The 19,506-nt window shown below is 35.0% G+C and overlaps 1 protein-coding gene across 2 annotated transcripts; it reads left to right on the plus strand.

The window, feature by feature from the left end:
- The first annotated feature begins 551 nt into the window (after positions 1-551).
- Positions 552-18,696, plus strand: LOC101213787. 2 transcript variants are annotated; one of them, XM_031888459.1, is made up of 15 exons: positions 853-990; positions 3,909-4,072; positions 6,167-6,276; positions 6,701-6,763; positions 6,917-7,109; positions 7,852-7,956; positions 8,037-8,167; positions 8,253-8,799; positions 8,986-9,051; positions 9,263-9,339; positions 11,815-12,096; positions 15,658-15,991; positions 16,105-16,257; positions 17,469-18,008; positions 18,189-18,696. In XM_031888459.1, exons 2-15 carry the CDS (start codon positions 4,019-4,021, stop codon positions 18,375-18,377), a joined length of 2,844 nt encoding a protein of 947 aa, XP_031744319.1. In that variant the 5' UTR covers positions 853-990; positions 3,909-4,018; the 3' UTR covers positions 18,378-18,696. The 2 variants fall into 2 exon arrangements, with proteins under 2 accessions (XP_004149321.1, XP_031744319.1); XM_004149273.3 differs by lacking the exon at positions 3,909-4,072 and having other exon boundaries at positions 552-990.
- The last annotated feature ends 810 nt before the right edge of the window (positions 18,697-19,506 follow it).

A 19,506-nucleotide genomic window follows, 5' to 3' on the forward strand; every position in this document is an offset into this window, starting at 1 on the left:
TTACGAGTGTTTAATTTTGGATACATGTAAATTTAACATAGAGATACTAAATGTGATTAACTGAATTCACAAAAAAAAATAAAATAATAACATAAAGTGTCAAATTAATGATAATGATACAAAATACAATAGAGACTATGAAGTACAATCAACAAAAACGACATAGAAAATATTGAAGTATAATAGTTAATAAAATACATGGACGAAAGAAGAGGAAGAAGATTAGAGCAAAGTATAAAAAAATAAATAATTTTTATTTCATTAGACAGGATTAGATGATTTAGTTTAAATAAATATTTTAAATAGGTGGTTTAGTTTTGAGTTGGAAAATGTTAAAGAAATTGTTATACATTAGTATAAAAGTAAATACTCAAAGTTGCGTATCAAATACGTAGGTGAGAAGTATGTTGATTACATTTGAATGTTTGTTATTACTATTATGGTTATATTAGGTTGTGATTGGGGTAAACGTAGGGTGAGATCTAAATTCTTTAGGAGTAGAGTGACCAAATTTGTAATTAAACAAGAAAAAGAGGACAAAAGCTTTGTAGCATATTCTTCCTTAAGGCCCAACTCCATCCTTCCCTTCTCTGGTCCCTTTCCCTTCATCTTCTTCTTCTCTCATCAAAATTTCACCAAAACCTTCCATTCATTTCATACTGCATTGCTCACTTCTTCTTCTTCTTCTCCCCCAGTGGATCCGATTAGGGCTTTTGGATGGACCGTATGCAGTCCATACAAAGCCGAGTCGAGTCTTGGATCAAAGATCAGCGCGACAAGGTTCTCAAGGTCTCATGGGGCCCTCTTCAATGGAAAATGAGGTGGCCCTTCTGGAATTCCGACTACAGGGACCAGAGGAAGAAGATTCACCAACAATACGAACTCCGGAGGCAGCAACTTCACGAACTCTGCCTTGCTCTCAAGGCTGACTCTGTTGTCGACCTGCAGGAGATTCTCTGTTGCATGGTTCTTTCCGAATGCGTTTACAAGGTATTGCCAATATGGGATGCTTTTTTTTATTTATTATTTTCTTTGTATTTTGATGATTCTGGAAGTTTAGGAGCATGGAAATGGACTTGATTAGCTTGGAGTGGTCGTGTATCGTGGGAGTCTAGTAAGGTGATTTGAGAATATCAATAGGGAATGACCACAAAATGAATATCTTTTCTATATTAGTGATCAAGAACAGGGCTCGATATTTATAGGCAAACTGAAAATCAGAAGAGTAAAACAAATTGTACAGTTGTAACAATAAAATAGCTAACAGATTGAAATACAAAACACACTTCTTAATGAGCTCCCATAATGCCGTCCTCAATCCAATGTATTGAGAAGAACAGACATTGAGCTCGTCTCTGAAAGGAAGAAATTTTGAAGCAGGGAGTGGTTTGTAAGGATGTCTGCAACTTGTTCAGTAGCTGGAAGATGACGAATCAACTTCATTGTAGATATTTATTTGCACATGCTTAATTTGAGAATGTCCAATGAAATTTGCACTTAGGTGAACGGCAATTAGATTATCACATTATAAAATAGGAGGTTGACATTGACGCACATGCAAATCCACATGAGCCAAACTTGGGTACTAGTTCGAGAAATAATTGCTTGCTTACTTGCTTCTTTCTTTCTTACTTTCCTTTTTTGAAGCCCATTTGTTCTAACAAAAAGGATTCATGTCTTTTTATTAATAAAGATATAAATAATGAGACAATAGCTCATGGTATAAGAAGGCTATACAATGAGCAATATAAAAATATAGATGGATTGGGAGGGGCACCTGAACATTTCAACTAGGTTGACACCCCATAGCGACATCATCATATTCACCCCCTACTAATAAAGAACTAAATTGACCAAACAAAATCTACTCAGCCTTGGCCATCACAGGCAAACACAAGCGGTGAAAGAGTTTAGAAATACAGAAACAAGAACAAAATACATGAGAAACAAAAACTTGATAAAAAAGTCTAATAGGCTGGAGAAAGGAAAGCTCTCCAATTCAAATTGAGATCTTGAGGGTTGTAGCTAGCAAAGCACTTTGAGAAGATACACCACAATGAGGCGTTTCGGCAGCGAGTACACCAATGGCTATTGCTTGGTTCTTTGAAGCCCATTGAATCAAATTGCTTCCAAAGTATACCAAAAATCTAGGTTGATTTTCTGTCATCAAGGTAAAATGCCCAATCTGCATCAGCAAAACCTTGGGTAACCACATATATTGGCTTTTCGAACATCAAACCATGATCAAAAGTGTCTGCTAGATTTTGTAAAATATGCTTCACTGTTTGCCAATGAAAAATGTTAAGTGAGTGCATAAAATGACACTCTTTGTTTACACTTTCATTAAGAGAGTGCATAAAATGGCACTCTTTGTTTACACTGTAGTGTAGGCAATCTCGAGTCTTAACAGGGTAACATACTGAACTTTTGGTTTAAAGATACCATTCTTCCCTCTCGTAATCATAGGATTTTGTTGAGAACAAAAGATGAATTGAGCAAAGGTGCAAACTCAAATGAACTTACAACAATAGTAGGATATGAAGTATTTTGGTCAGGGGGAGTTTCAAACGTGGAGGCACAAGTTCAAGGTGAGATATCATGAGGATATCATGAGGATAAGTGGTGTAGAATATCCCCCTTCTTGATGTTTCTTGAGTTTTATCCTAAGGGAGGGGTTTGAATTACAGTCAAATATAGGTTTTCCATCCCCTGTTTATCCGACCTCCTTGATCAATTAGGTAAGGCTTCCATCTATTCCAAAGTAGATCTTAAGAGAGGCTACCACCAAATTAGAATTAAACTAGGGGATGAGTGAAAAACAGCCTTCAAAACCACTGAGGGTTGTTTGAGTGGTTAGTTATGCCCTTTGGTCTCTCTAATGCCCCTAACACCTTTATGAGATTAATGAACAAAATCCTACAACCTTTTTTGAATCAATTCATTATGGTATACTTTGATGACATATTCATCGATAGCTCCTCTAAGGAAGATCACCTAAAACACATCCAACTACTTTTTACAGCCTTACAAGAAAATTAATTACAAATTAACCTTAAAAAATGTGAATTTTTGTGCGATAGATTCATTTTTTTTGGATTTATCATAAGTTGTAATTGTATTTCTGTTGATGCTAAAAAGATTGATCCTATTAGTTCTTGGCCACAACGAAAAACTCCAAAAGATATTCAATGCTTTTTAGGTTTAGCCTCTTTCTATAGAAGGTTCATAAAAAACTTCAGCACTATTCCAGCACCTATGATAAACTGTTTAAAAAAAGGCAGTGTCCAATGGGGTCAAGCAGAAGAAGACTACTTCTGTCAATTAAAATTAGTTTTAGCTAGTCCCCTTGTTTTAAAACTACCAAACTTTGATAAACCATTTGAAGTCATTGTAGATGCTTCGGGTTTAGGTATAGGAGCTGTCCTTCGTCAAGAAGGTCATCCTTTAGAATATTTTAGTGAAAAAATTAAGCACTTCTAGACAAAATTGGAGTACCTATGAACAAGAATTGTATGCCCTTGTGTGTGCTTTAAAACAATGGGAACATGATCTACTTACTAATACCTTTATTTTGCTCACTGACCACTTCTCTCTTAAATTTCTAAATTCTCAAAATACAATTAATAGAATGCATGCTTGATGACTACAATTCTTGCAAAGATTTAATTTTGTGATTAAACATACTTCGAGTAAGACTAATAAGGCTGCTGATGCTCTCAGCCGAAAAGGTATACTTTTCACCCTTCTTCAATCTCAAATCATTGCCTACCTACATTGTACCCTACAAACACTGATTTTAAAAGTAGTTGGGAAACTTGCTCTAACCATAAACCTTGTAAAAACTACCACATTGTCAATAAGTTTCTCTTTAAAGGTGATGTTTTGTGTGTTTCTCATACATCTTTAAGAGAGGCAATAATTAAAGAAGCACACTCTAGTGGGTTAGCTGGACATTTTGGCCGAGACAAAACTTTGGCTGCAGTTTGCTCCAAATTCTTTTGGCCACAACTCAATAAGGATGTTACTAACTTCATCAAAAGATGCTCCATTTGCCAAACAACCCAAAATACAGGTTTGTACACTCCTTTACCTATTCCTTCTACTATTTGGGAGCATTTAGCTATGGATTTTGTTTTAGACTTACCAAGAACCCAAAGGGGTCATGATTCTGTTTTTGTAGTTGTAGATCGCTTTAGCAAAATGACTCATTTTATTCCTTGTAAAAAAACTTATGATGCTTTGAATATAGCTAACTTGTTTTTTCGAGAAATTGTTAGATTACATGGAATTCCTAAAACTATAGTTTCGGATAGAGATGTAAAATTCTTAAGTCATTTTTGGAGATCCCTATGGAAGAAATTCGACACCAACCCTCTCTTTAGTACCGCCAGCCACCCTCAAACTGACGGCCAAATAGAGGTGACCAACCGAACTCTTGGCAACCTCATTCGGTGTCTTAGCAGGGAGAAGCCTAAACAGTGGGACTTAGCTTTACCCCAAGCAGAATTTGTCTTCAACCACATGGCAAATCTCTCAACCGGAAAGTCCCCATTTGAGGTTGTATATACTAGTCTCCCTCGGGTCACTTTTGATTTAGCTAATCTACCCTATGTTGTTAATGTCAGTATGGAAGCTGAAGCAATGGCTGAACGTATTTTCAAGCTACACCAAGAAGTCAAGAATCATTTAGAGCTTGCTAATAACTCCTATAAAACAGCCGCTAACTCTCACAAACGCTTTAAGGAATATCAGGTGGGTGACCTAGTTATGGTGTACCTTCGAAAATCAAGATTCCTTGTTGGTCATTATTCCAAAATGACAAACAAACGCATGGGTCCATTTTAAATACTGGAGAGACTCGGCCCCAACGCTTACTGTGTAGATCTCCCAGCAAACATGAGAATCAGCCCATCATTCAATGTTGCTGACCTGTCTCCTTACCATGCTCTAGATTCCTTCTATTTGGCTTCCTAATTTTCACTCAAGGTCGAGTTTTCTCTGAGGGAGGGGTTTGATGTAGAACATCCTCCTTTCCTGATATTTCTTTAAGTTCTTTAACAATTCTTTAGCTAATTCTTGAGTATCTTGAATTACCATTCTTGTATCTTGAGATTAGTTATTCTTTGGCTAAATCTTGTGTATCTCGAGTTACCAATCTTGTATCTTGAGTTAGTCATAAATAACTAACTCAACTCCAAGTTAGTTCAAAAATAACTAACTCCTAACAACCCTTGTAAAACTTCTAGCCTATAAAAAGGCTTCTCCACTCATTAATAAAAAATATCAGAAGTATTATTCATAAAAATTCCTAAGCTTTGCATTACTGCATCATTTTTCCTCTGATTGCATTTCTTTTTTGATAGAAACATCTACTTTCATTGAGAAAAAAAATGAAAGAATACTAAGACATAAAAAAATCGACAAGCCCCAAAAAACCCCCTAAAGAAAGGGTTTTCTTCAACAATTTGGGGATTATATTTTTCCGTTGCTTGCTGGTTTTTTTGTTGGCATTTGGATTAAAGTTTCTGTGATCTCTGTCGGTGGGATATGTATTTATCAGTTTTTTTTGGGTTGTAAGGACTAAAAGGATTTGTTGGTCTGGAGATCTTTTCAATATATTTCACTATTATTGTCCATTTTTGGTTTCCTTTGTTACTTTACTCACTTGAGGGGGGTTTCTTTCCCTCTCTTTTTTCTCTTAAAGGCAATCCTTGAAGGTTATTATGTCTCCTTTCATTTTTTCCATGAAAAGTTCTCTCTCAAAAAAAAAAAAAAAAAAAAAAAAGGAAGAAAAAAAGAAGCCAAAGGAAGGGTTTTGTGGAACTGTGCGGCAAGGTCCTTGTTGTCTTCACTCTATAAAACCTTCCAAATTGTTAGTGGCCATCAGTGAGTGTTTCAGGAAACATCTAATTTTCTTGCCGAATATTAGTTTAGTAATTGATTTGGGTTAGCATGTCAATAGATTCATGACTATCAACTTGACATTAGACTCTGCTGGACTTTGATTAAAAAGTGATAGACGTTTGGATGATTACATTCTGGTAAATTTTTGTAGCTTTCTTGCTGCATTCTTTCTGTATGCCACCGATTATTTCCAATCTCTATATTCTTCTTTTTGTTAACTGATCTAAGAGGACATCATCCTTGCATGAAATGCAAACTGTAGAGACCTGCAAGTGAGTTAGTTCGAGCTGTGAATAAATTCAAGGCTGACTTTGGAGGACAAGTTGTTTCTCTGGAGCGTGTGCAGCCATCTTCGGATCACGTTCCACACAGGTTTTCCTTCATTTATTGAATTTTTTTCAGTAATGTGTACATCTGCTCCTGATAATTCTTTAATCTTAGTATCATACAGTCTAAACTCATATTCATGGGTTGCTTTTAACTTCACTTGTCAGTATGGATTTGTACCGTGCTTGTTTCTCTAGGCTCCATTATTTTCGACAAGGATTTTTTTATAATTTTTTGAGAAAAATGATTTCAGCAATCGTATGATTACTGTGAGCTTTAGCCGATCTGAACTTCTCTTATTTTAAATCAGATTGTTCACCAATAACTGGAAATGAATGAAGTTCATGTTAAGTTTCATGTTACATGTGTTGTGGGATCTCCTTTTATTATCCATCTTCTTATATTGTGGGCTTTTAGGTGGTTGAATCTAGACTTTTCTTTGGCTACTTATCTATATTGTTATTTTCAGGTATTTACTAGCAGAAGCTGGTGATACATTGTTTGCTTCCTTCATTGGAACAAAGCAATACAAGTAAGTTGGGAAGTAGTTGATTCTCGTGCTACTTGAGTTGAGTCTACTATAGAACTCATTGCGTTTTTGTGTGGAAGCTTTTTTTTCTTTTGTCTCTCTCTCTCTCTCCCCCTTGTCTCTCGTTTTGTAACGTTTTGTTTTGCAAAATGTAAGGGATGTAATGGCTGATGTGAATATACTACAAGGAGCTATATTCCATGAAGATGTAGTGGATGGTGTTGATAGAAGTGAAATTTTGAGTTCTGATGAAGAAGAGAATCGGAAGGGAAAATTTGAGAACTCATGGAATCCCCTTGAGTCAAAGTCTAAGCAGCAGAAGAATAAATCCAAACCTGCTGCCCATCGGGTAACTAATGTAGTTGGAGGGTTTTTTTCCCTTCTTTTTGCCCAGCTTTTGTAGAACTTAATTAGGAACTTACGTACTGTATCTAGACTTCTTTTATAAGAAACCAAATTTATTGATAAAAATGATCAATAAAGGTTAAGTGGGGAAATATATCCATCAAAATTCCGTGCTGTAACAACCGACCTGTTTAACTTTTATTTGATTAGGAGAGTAATTGCATAAGCTCTTAGTTAGGGGGCTGTTATGAGGAAGCTATAAAACAAAGAAGATTTCAGCCACCGCTGAACTTTGAAGGATCTTAAACTTCTCTTTAACTAATTTTTCTTAAGAGTAGCCTTGAGCAAAATGCTGTAAAGAATTCTAGCTTTGCCTTTGAATAGACTGCTTGGAGCAAAAAGAGTTCGATATTATTTGGAGCAACACAATAATATTCTGAAAATGGTTGATAAATCTAGGCTGTTATGTAGAAGGAGAACTATTGAAAATTTGGTTAGGATCTTCTTCGCTTCTCCTGCACAGGAAGACCATTGCAACATTCCTTATTATTTGTAGTTTTTTTAAAATTTTAATTAATTGTAAATTAAAATTAAACAATTAAATAATTTTAAATTTCTGGTCACTGGCTTGTACTGATTCTGCCTATAAACGAAATGAAAATACTTTCTTAAAGTCTTTTTTTGGATTTCCCCCCTCCAAATATGTTTCCAAAATACGTTATCCTTCATGTTATATGAATCCTCAGGGTTTCTTGGCTCGTGCCAATGGAATACCTGCTTTGGAGTTATACAGGCTTGCTCAGAAGAAGAAACAGAAACTTGTGCTATGTGGACACTCACTTGGTGGAGCTGTAAGCCCTGTTCTTATTTAGTTAGCAGTTGATTTCATGTGGTAAACTGCAACGTTAACTCTGGTTGATGTCCTTCTTAGGTAGCAGTTTTAGCTACTCTTGCCATTCTGAGGGGTATTGCAGCCTCTTCTTCTCTAAAGGAGAGTGAAAAGTTTCAAGTGAAATGCATTACTTTTTCCCAGCCTCCAGTTGGCAATGCAGCCTTGAGAGAGTATGTCTTCATATATGATCATTAGTTTCCTTTTATATTTTAAAGAAATTATTTTTAAATTTTTGTCACCTCAACATCCCCCCAGTTACGTCAATAAGAAAGGGTGGCAGCATCATTTTAAGAGTTACTGCATTCCAGAAGATTTGGTCCCACGTTTATTGTCTCCTGCATATTTCCACCATTATAATGCGCAGCCTCTTAATGCATCACCTGAGACTCGAGGCACTAATCTACTGACAAACAAACGGGAGGAAGGGGCCGAGAAGGCAAAAGAGAAGGATGGGGAGCAGTTGGTTTTAGGTCTGGGCCCTGTACAGACTTCCTTCTGGAGAATTTCGAAGCTTGTTCCTTTGGAGAGTGTTAGAAGGCATGTTAACAAGTACAGAGAAAAAAAAAAGGCTACTGTTGGGACATTTTCGGCATCAGATTCTGTTTCAACGGCCTTACTTGAAGATGATGTAGTTGAACCTCAATCTCTTGAAATTGAGGAGGGTGTGGATGGTATATCTCTGAAGCCAATTTCTGATTCTGATAGTTGTCCACCTGCAAATGTAAAAGCTGCTAAAAAGAATGGGGTCGGTAGGAACTGGCGTCAAGTGCCTTCTTTACCTTCATATGTTCCTTTTGGACAAGTATGTTTTCTTCTTTTGTACGAAATTTTTTATTTACTTCCTTTGCTTTCTTCTTTTGAATTTATTTATTTATTATTGTTATTTTTGGTGTTCCTTTGTCCTCTTTTCTTCTATTTCTATATTTGAAGTTCTCTTCATAAAAAGTGCTGTAAATCAAACACAATTATTCTTATATTGTAATTGTAGCTTTATCTGTTGGGGAATTCTACTGTTGAGTCACTTTCTGGATCAGAATATTCAAAGCTGACTTCGGTATGAGTTTCTTATGCTTAACCATCTGATTTGATATCATACCAAAACTTCCTTAGATTATTGGTTATTTATTTTAAATTTTGGTTCTTTAGAAAAGAAAGTTTTTTTTTCCTGTACTAGCAGTTAGTTTGGGAAACTATTTGAAGATATTCTTGGTTCTGTTTTAGAATCTCTCATGTTGTTTGCTTTCTTCTGGCAAAGGTATTTTCAGGTAAGTTCAGTAATTGCAGAACTACGGGAACGGTTTCAATCACACTCAATGAAATCATATAGGTCTCGATTCCAGAGGTAGTCAATCACTCTTTATTTGAAGCTTAGTTCTTATAAGGTATTTTTTGAGTAACAACTAGAGGGTGGAGATCGAACTTCTAACCTTTAGGGTAGAGTGTCATACCAATTACCACTTAGCTAAACTCATTTAGACATAAAATTTTGTTTCCTGAAAAAGAAAAGATTTTAACTTCAATAAACTGATCTTAGTGAAATTATTGGTCTAGACTACTATATTTTAATTCTTATCCAAAAAAGACAACCGTTTAAATTTAGTTATTTTATTTTATTTTTAACGTGGAATCATATAAACATTTCCTATGAAAATAAAATACAGCTCTAAGGTGTGTAAAGGAAGGCCAATTTATTTACGTGCTTTGTGGTGCTTTCATAGTGATTTGCATTATTTGGCTAATAACAGAAATTTGTTAAACTTCTGGAATCTCTCACTTTCTTGCATGTATAAACTTCGTTAAATTATTATATTTTATTTTATATTTATTTTATAAAGGCAACCACTTCCATTGAGGGAAAAAAAGAAAAAATACTAGGGCATACAAAACAATCAAGCTCCCAAAAAGGGAACTTCACTAAAGAAAAGGGTTTCAATCAAGTAAAATAGTGCAAAGCCTAATGAAAACGTGAAACATAGTAAGGGTCCAAGAATCACTAGGCTTCTTGTCCAACCTTTCGAACACTTGATTGTTTCTTTTCCAAAGGATGTGATTCATGTCTTCCTTCACCTTTCAACAAATATTAGAACAAAACGGGCCCACTAATGAAGCCATTGTCTTCAAATGCCAATCTAAACTGTTCACACATCCACGTGGAACTGACCAAGTAAAGAGTCTCACTTTCATAGAAATCTTAATCCTCTTAAGAGCAGAAAAGACAGACTCACCAATGAGAGAAGGTTCGAACAAATAACGAAAGGAGTTACAGGAGAAGCTCTTCAAAGGATAGGGATCCAGACACACAAATCCCTTCTCTAGCACCTAAAGTCAAACTCTCCCAAAATGATACAACGGGATGACATCATTGCTTTCCTATCGGTGAAAGAGTGACTAAACCTGAAAGGAAAGGAGATGAAGCTCCCTGACCAAATCAATGTCAGAAACTAGATGATTTTTTAGGGATGATAAGTGAAAACACAAAGGGAATATAAAACAGAGATGTCTATCCTAATATCTCGAAAACATGTTTGTTTACCCTCTCCAACCACACAATAGACTACATGGGAGAAAGATGTCCTTCCACATATTTCGGTGTGTGTCTTTTCACCCTACCCGAGAACAACTCAAAGATATGATTGTTGAGGCCCATACTTGCTAGGAATAACCTTGTGCCAAAGGGTATTAGGATAGAGAACACTCCCAAGCCACTTAGCGAACAGGGTTTTGTGCGATCCTTAAGTGACCAATTTCCTGTTCACCTGACCTCTCAATGATATCCCACTTAACCAAGTGCAGACCTCTACCTTATTCTTCTACCCGATCCCAAAGGAAATTACACCGAACTTATTCAATATCATTGCAAACATTACTAGGGCCTCTAACAGAGAGCGAACATTAGTAGGGCTCTACAGAGAAAAGAAGCAAGTACAATCAAAGTATATCAGCGTGCTTTGGAAAAGTAGCATTTTTTCCACGATTTCAGTGCTTTCCTTACTTTATCAACCATCAAATTCTGAAACATGGAAGGTTTGGGATTGCTACTAAGGGGAAGGCCTAAATAGGACGAAGGAAAACCACCTATGGTACAGCCAACAATCTCAGCCCAATTGCTAAACTTATACCGATCCCAATTTATGCCCAGAAGCTGACACTTACTCCTATTGATTTTAAGCCTGGCTATAGCTTCAAAGAATGCCAAAATGTGATATAAAATTTAAAATGAATCCTCCTCCCAGAGCTATATATATATGTATGTATGTATGTATGTATGTATGTATGTATGTATGTATGTATGTATGTATGTATGTATGTATGTATGTATGTATATAGCGTCAGTCTGCTCTCATTTTATTTTTTCTTGTTTTGGTGGGGGAAGAAATTGTCTTGAGGACCCAAAAGAATGGGTGAATATAATAGAAGAGACATTTCAACCAAGTAGACTAAAGGATGTTGAATGATAATTAAAAATAGTAAAGACCAGTATTTAATCTACACATAATTATGCTATATACAAATCTACATCTTTCTCTTCGTTTCTTGAGACAAAAAAAGGATAAAGAAGTCCATCAATACATGAAGCATGCAGTAAGGAAACACTTAACTGATTATTTTCACAACTTCTTGACACCAACCAGTGTTTCTGATTTTGGACTAGATCTTCCTCTGTAAAAACTAGGAATGTGCTAGAACAGTAGAATGTGTTATGTAGTATTTCTTTTTCTTTCTATTTCTTTCCATTGTTTATATTGTCTTCTAACGCAATAAATGTGGCGTTTTCAATGACATACTTCTATATTGTAAAAAACTGGTCTTTGTCCAGAATCTATGAATCATGTATGAAAGATGATGCCTCATCCATCATGGGAGTGGAACAAATGCAACAATTTCCACATCTTCAGCAGTGGCTTGGACTTGCCGTTGCAGGTACCGTCAAGCTTGCACAAATAGTGGAATCTCCAGTTATTCGAACCGCGACTTCTGTTGTTCCTCTTGGATGGAGTGGTCTACCCGGTCAGAAAAACTGTGACCCTTTAAAAGTTGATATTACTGGATTTGGGTTGCATCTTTGTACTCTTGTGCATGCTCAAGTAAATGGTAACTGGTAAGGTTTATGGCTTCTAATTTTTTTTAAATTTATTTAATTTATTTCCTGTTATCTCCTGATTCACATGATCAACTAGGCGCACACACACACACATACACAGGAAGGGAAGCACATGTTACTGATTGATGTGTGAAAATGTACAACAAAGTAATCTCGGGGAAAGAAAAAAAACACAGAACTCACAAATCACTCTAATTAACGCAGTTGAATGATAAAGGTTATTCGGCCTAAAACACTCTCTTGATGAAAGTAAGGGGGATACTTTGAGAGAAGTAAAGGTTGAATGGTAGAGGTTTGCCTTCAGTCGGAATAGTGATGAGAAAGGAGTTGGATAGAAGAAAAGTCTAGAACCTTAAAAGTTAACCTTCAATAATGGTAACATGGGTTAGAGATGGTTGCATTGGTGAGGTTGAAATTGGACATCTTTTGCTTAAGGAGAAGGTGGTGGAAGTGCTAGTTTGGGCTCACCTCATTATGAGCATACGTGGAATATGCTTTTTGGTTAAATGAGAGGCATATAAGGGGAAGGACCTCATTGATTATTAGAAGGAAAAGAGATTATAATGAAATTGAAATAAGAACAGACATACTGAGAGCAGTAGCGGATCCAAAAATTTTATATAGGGGGCACGTGCACTATATAATAAACACATGAAATGTAAAAAAAAAATATCTTGACGTTTCACTAATGCTCCAATAACATTCACTACATTTGTAGCAATAAAGAAAGACCGACGATTTCCACATGATTTTTTGTAATGTAAATATGTGAATTTAAAAATTACATCAAAAAAAGAAAGAGAAAAGAAATAATAATACATTTTTCATGGAATATTGTTAAGAGAGTGGAAGTATGGATCATCGACTTTGTTGCATTTTTTTCTAAATATTTGTTAGATAACAAATGAAAGCTAGGAAATAAGGTAGAGTTTTATCTTAGATAGGTTTTTTTCTCTTTCTTAAAAACTATATTCCTTTAAATCAAATTATATTCCTTTAAATCAAATTATATTCCTTTTAGTAAATCATTTGGGGAAGAAAATTATTGATATTTGGAACAAAACTATTTCGTAAAAATAATTGTAATAGGCAAGAATCGAACCCAAAAAACCTTTTGGTTTTGCAGGGGCACAACCACTACACAAAAACCAGAATTTAGTAAAAATAAAGCATTATTTAATGTATATTGTAATTTAACACTGCAAAATGAATATTAAAATACAAAAACTGAGAATTAAAATACAAAAACTGAGAATGTGAGGCCCCTTAATAAATCTGCCCCTGACTGAAAGTACAAAATATGCATCGGAAGAAGTGCAAAAATAAAACTAATCAAAGAAAATAAAAACACATCAAATCAAACAATTCTCTTGCACCAGGAGGAACACTAAGAGAGAACAAAAAGCCTTGCAACTTCAGAACACTCGAGCGACATGAGAGATCTGTCTTGAAAGATCCTTTGGTTTCTTACCAATAGTAAACAACTCTTTTACCACAATGGACCAAATCAAATTTGATTGAGGCTTGAAGGAATTATCTACACCCACTAGAAATAAAGTATAGGAAACTTCTTCCAACAAGTCATAGATAAACAGCAGCCAGAAAACAAATAATTAATCCTGTGGTGGAGCCAGAAAACAAGTTCATATAAATATAAGTTTGGATGTATCCATACAATATTCAAATCATATAATATCATCAAAACAAGCAAAACTAACTCATACACTTACACAAATAGTGGCAGATCTTAAATTTCATGTTAGAGGCACAACTTTATATGAGGTTAAATTTTTATCTCATCAATGTCTTAATTTGTCATCTTTAAACAATTTATAGTAGATCACGACATCTCTATTGTGTGTTTATTATATAATACAAAACATTTTTTCTGAAAAAAAATATGCCTATGATTTATGATTTTGCTTTGGACAAATTATTTTACAATTTTGTTTGGCTTTGTATTTGTGGTTTTTTGTTTAATTTTGGATTGTTGCTTTTTGGATGTGATGAGGGCGCTAAGGGCGTGTCAACCTAGTTGAGATGTCCAAGTGCGCCAGTTGATCCTCCCTCCCCCTATTGCTCTTTGTATATCCCTCATGTACTTTGAGCTTTCTCTTTATTTTTCAATATTAATAATAGTGAGACTCGTATCCTTTAAAAAAAAATTCTATTGGTTATAAAATAAAAAATTTAAGGTTTAATTAGGAACAAAAATAATTTCTTTTGTCTCATATGAAGACTAATTTTTAAGTATTTTTTATATCTAGATTTTTAGATGCTAATTTGAAAGTTTATATATCAATTAGACATTTATAAGATACTTATTAAAGTTAAAATTGAAAGTTTAGATATTTATTAGTCATAATTTTAGAAACTAAAAATTAAGCTTGTATTGGCTTGAATGTAATTTTAAAATAATGGTAAGAGTAAATAATAAAGCAAAAAATATTATATGAGATGGTGTTTATGTCTTAATTTTTTTAAACTAAAAACAATTAACCACATAGTTAGTAAACGAGTCTAAAATTTAAAAAATATTTGTAGATAAACATGAACGTTAAAAATAAAAATAGAATTTAATTTCTTTAACCTATATGTATACGTGTATTTGTATTTAATATTTTAAGTAACAAAATTTGTGTCTCTGATTAAATGAAATTACTATTAGTTAGAAAATTTAAGTTAATCTTTTTTATAAAGTATCTAAGTTTATTTTTTATACTGGAGTAGGTGTAGGAACACAACAAACAATTTGTTCCCACTAGCTGCAGCTTGGGGAAAAGGCCCTTCTACTGCTAGTTTCGGAAGAGGGTTATTAAGTTGGTTTTACATATATATTTTTAAAAATTATTTCAAAACGTGATAAGTCAGGAGCACGTGCTCCAGACCCCTTACTTGGTAGGTCACAATAGACTGCGATAGACTACTATCTATCTGTATCTATCTGACCCAAATTAGTTTGTCGTGGTCTATCTGGGAAATTGATAACTATTATATTTTGCTATATTTGTTTTCAACAACTTTATCATTTAAAATAATTTTTGTAAGAAAATTTGTTTTTGTTTTTGAAATATGGATAAGAATTCAAAGTGTTCAGATTGGAAAGATGAAAACCTTGATAAGATAAGAAAGGTGAAACTGAAAACCATGATAAGAAGATGCTAGAGTTGTAAAAGAAAGCATAATTTTCAAAAACGAAATGTTTATCTAATGTTGCCTTAACTGTTTAAGTTGTGTTTCCCTCTTGTTTGAATGTGTTCTCATTAGTATTTGTTTATTTATGATTATCGTTGTACTGATGAAGTTTTTCTTCCTTCCAAAAGTATAGGTTTGTGAGTAATATTTCAAATATGCGGAATAAAGTTAGTTCCTACAAGTCTTCCTATCAAATATATTAAAATATCAAACATTTTTTGAACAAACACAAAAATGAATTGTTTTGAAAAAAGTTTTCCAAACAAGTCCTTAGCTTCTTAAGTATTGTATCGAAGTTAGCAGTAGTCAATACATATTGAATGGACAATTAAATATTGAAGGTCTTACTCAGCATTTACTCAGGTGTTCTACGAGGGTGGAATCATTCCCCCCAGTTCCAACCATCTCGTCAAGCCAGGGAGCCCCTGAACTTCAAACAATGCGAGTTGTGATCGGAACACCTCTGAAACGACCACCAAACCATCAGGCAGTGGCTGATTCAGCAAGTCCTCTGTTCCCAGTGACTAATTCATCTGTCGATGATTCTAGCACAGAACATAGATTACCCTTTAATATAGAGAAATTCATCCGCCCCGAAGGCTTGGGTGATCTTTTCATTTTCTGTACCAGTGATTTTGCAACAATCATGAAAGAGGTGCATGTGAGAACTCGTAGGGTGCGGTTACTTGGCCTCGAGGTATGCTCAACCCCACCACCCACCCACCCATCAGCTGCCACCACCACACACACACGCTCAAACACAAATTCCCCCTCCTCTCATGTGATGAATATAACTCATTGAATGTCCAGGGTTCGGGCAAAACTTCACTTTTCAAGGCAATAGTTAGTCAGGATAGGATGACTCCCATTCCACGTATTGAGGATCTGCTTCCTGCAATGGGTGCTGAAGAAGCAATTTCTGGTGGCATTTGCTATTGTGACTCGCCAGGAGTGAATCTGCAGGTTTGACTTTAACTCGTTCAAAGTTCTTCAATGCTCTGCCTTTACTATGTATAGGTTTCACTTTTTCTTTTCCTCCCTATTTTGTATTGTTGTTAGTAGACTTATAAGCATAGCAGTCAATGAGTTCTTTTTCTCAATTCCCTTTATGGTTTTAAATGCGCAAATGTAAGCTCTGAAGTAATATATAGTCTTTCCTTCACTAGGCTTACCTTTAATATTAAAGCGAAAATTGAACTTTTGATTCTTGAAGTTCGGATTTGGTAGTGTTTTTGTACCTAAGTTATCAAATTCGAAGTTGTCTCAAAAAAAAAAATATTTTTTTGGTCCCTACCATTAACATTTTCATTCTGGTAATTTCTTGTTATGTAGGGTTGGCCAAACATTTTTTTAAAAAATATTTTTGGACTGATGGGGCACAAAAAATATAAAATAAATATTAGTCATCTTCTCTCTCCTCTCCTCCTTGTTCAACTACTGTCCTAACCCCATTCTTCTGCCGGCAACATCATTTTCTCCAGGAAGGCCACAGTAGGGAGAAAAAGCGAGAACATCTCAAACCTAGGCGTTAAAATGTGTTTGAAAACTCAAAAACCAAAATGCAGGACCAAAAATGTATATATTGTGTTCAATATTAAATTATGTTGTAAAAAGTTAGTGTGCATTCCTTTATTTCTCTCAACACTGGAACTTCAAATGTAAATGATGAGCAGAGAAATCCGAGAGTTTCTATTTCAAGAAATTTTTGAATTTGCAATTGTATGGTTTTGGTGTGACATAGAGTTTATTTTCCAAGGCCTTTTTATGGGTTTCTGTATTAAGGCAAATTTAGAATATTTTTCTATTTTAATACTTCAGGATTGAGTACTGGTTGGCCATTGCACTTTACAATCTTTGTCCAGGGTTTTGATAAAATATCATCCATTACCGAAAGATGATCTTGTGTTTTTAAAAATAAAATATACTGTTTCATTCGATGCAGCTTATACTACGAAGCAAAATTTAGTGTTCTGAAACATATGAAGTAGGTTTGTATTTGAACTTGCTTTGACATGTTTTTCTGTTGAATGGATCTCCATGTAGAGGAATGTGACTTGCTGTATATTAGAGGTGGTTCTATTCTGGTTGTTAAAGATTTTACTCCTTTTGTGCACATGCATATGTTTCTTATATTTATATATGGAGTTTGCTCTTACTTTATCATTATGTTGTAGGAACTTAAGAAAGAAGCATCAAATTTCAGGGATGAATTATGGATGGGGATTCGTGACCTCAGTCGGAAAACCGATTTGCTAGTTCTAGTTCATAATCTGTCGCATAAAGTACCTTTATGCATGCAATCAGATGGATCACAGCCAAAGCCGGCACTATGTCTACTTTTGGATGAGGCTAAATCTCTTGGTATTCCTTGGGTCCTTGCCATAACAAACAAGTTTTCTGTAAGTGCGCATCAACAGAAAGCAGTAATCGAAGCCGTTTTGCAAGCTTATCAAGCATCTCCATCCACTACTGGAATAATCAATTCGAGTCCTTATGTTTTTATTCCTGGTGCTGCTACTGCTTCCTTGTCGACCAGCGCAATTATTGAAAACTCGGATGTGAAAATGGCTGCTCAAAAGCTTTTCCTTGCTCCTATCAATCTAGTTAGGAGGCCTTTTCAGAGGAAGGAGACTGTTCTACCAGTGGAGGGTGTCAACTCTCTCTGTCAGCTTATCCATCGTGTGCTTCGTAGCCATGAGGAGACATCATTTCAGGTTCAAACATCTAACTCAGAATCTGTGGCTTTAACACGATCATCTCCTTTTTTTCTGCTTTCGTTTTCAGTTCCCCAGAAAATTTGTCTTTCTGTAATGATCTCCTTTTTGTTTCGCATGGTCTGATTCTGAAGTTCATCTCATCAATGGTTTTTTTTTTTTTTTTTTTTGAAACTGAAGGAGCTGGCTAGAGAGAGGCTTTTCATGGAATTGGAATACGAACGTGGAATGTCCATGGATGCAACTCGAGATGCAAAAGCCAAGGAAAATTCTCTAACATCTGCAGCAGTTGGTGCCTCCCTCGGCGCTGGCCTCGGCATTGTTCTGGCAGTCGTTATGGGAGCAGCCTCTGCATTGAGAAAACCTTGATCCTTCATCTCACCATAATTTGTGAGTAGAATATTGTGGATGAAAGGAGATGAATAGTTTTGTTTACATAGTGGTTTATTTAATTAGTTAAGGTTCCTCTATTGATTTACCATTACATACAATGCATTATTTGCTTTCTATTCATGTAACATTATAATAGGGAAGAAAACTGGATCTCACACATTTCGCAAGATTGGATATAATGTACAGATCAGCATTAGAAATTTAGCTCCCCCAATTCCTATTCTACCAGCTGTATTCTCAAAAACACCATCTTTGTAGACTATTTAGAGGAAATTGGATTCTTTTTTTTTTAAAAGCAAAAGTTTGTCATTATTTATTGAAAGCAATAAACACGAAACTCCGATTTATGTGAAAATCCGAGTATAACAACAATATTTTGTTCGTATTATTTTATGATGAATAATAGGTTCAATGAGGAGGAAGAAATAAAATAAACAATGGAATACAAAAGAAGAAGGTTGAGGAATTAGGGTAAATCTTTCTATAAACACCATATGGGCCAAGCCCACTAATTTTACACTCCCTCTCAAGTTGAGACGTAAATATTAATGAGGTCCAACTTGCCAATACAAAAGTTGAAGTTTGGTTTGAGAAATTCGACTCCTTGGTGAGAACATTAACAACCCTTTGGCTCGAAGGATGTACGAAATTCATATGCTTCTATAATACTAATAGTTACTTTATTATTACAAAAAAGTGTCAAAGGTGTCCCACACTCCTGATTAAGACTCAATAGAACTTTCTAGAGCTAAATTTTCTCTCATATTTTGAAACTCATAGCTCGGTATTCGACTTTAGCGCTGGTTTTGGCCACAACATTTTGCTTCTTACTCCTCCAAGTTACAAGATTGCTCCAAACAAAGGTACAATAATCAGAGGTAGATTACTTTCTGTCCACAACAGATCATTCCCAGTTTGAGTTAGTATATGCCTCAACAATATTTATGTTCGTCTTTCTAAATATCAACCTTTTACTAGATGCCGTTTTCAAGTATCTCATAATTCTATTGACAACTTCCATGTGTTACTCATAGAGAGCCTGCATAAATTGGCTAACAACACTCACGACAAGAGATAAGTAAATCAATTTACCCACAAGGCTTTG

The sequence above is a fragment of the Cucumis sativus genome, chromosome 7 (assembly GCF_000004075.3).
Source record: "Cucumis sativus cultivar 9930 chromosome 7, Cucumber_9930_V3, whole genome shotgun sequence".
In the NCBI taxonomy this organism is placed as follows: domain Eukaryota; kingdom Viridiplantae; phylum Streptophyta; class Magnoliopsida; order Cucurbitales; family Cucurbitaceae; genus Cucumis; species Cucumis sativus.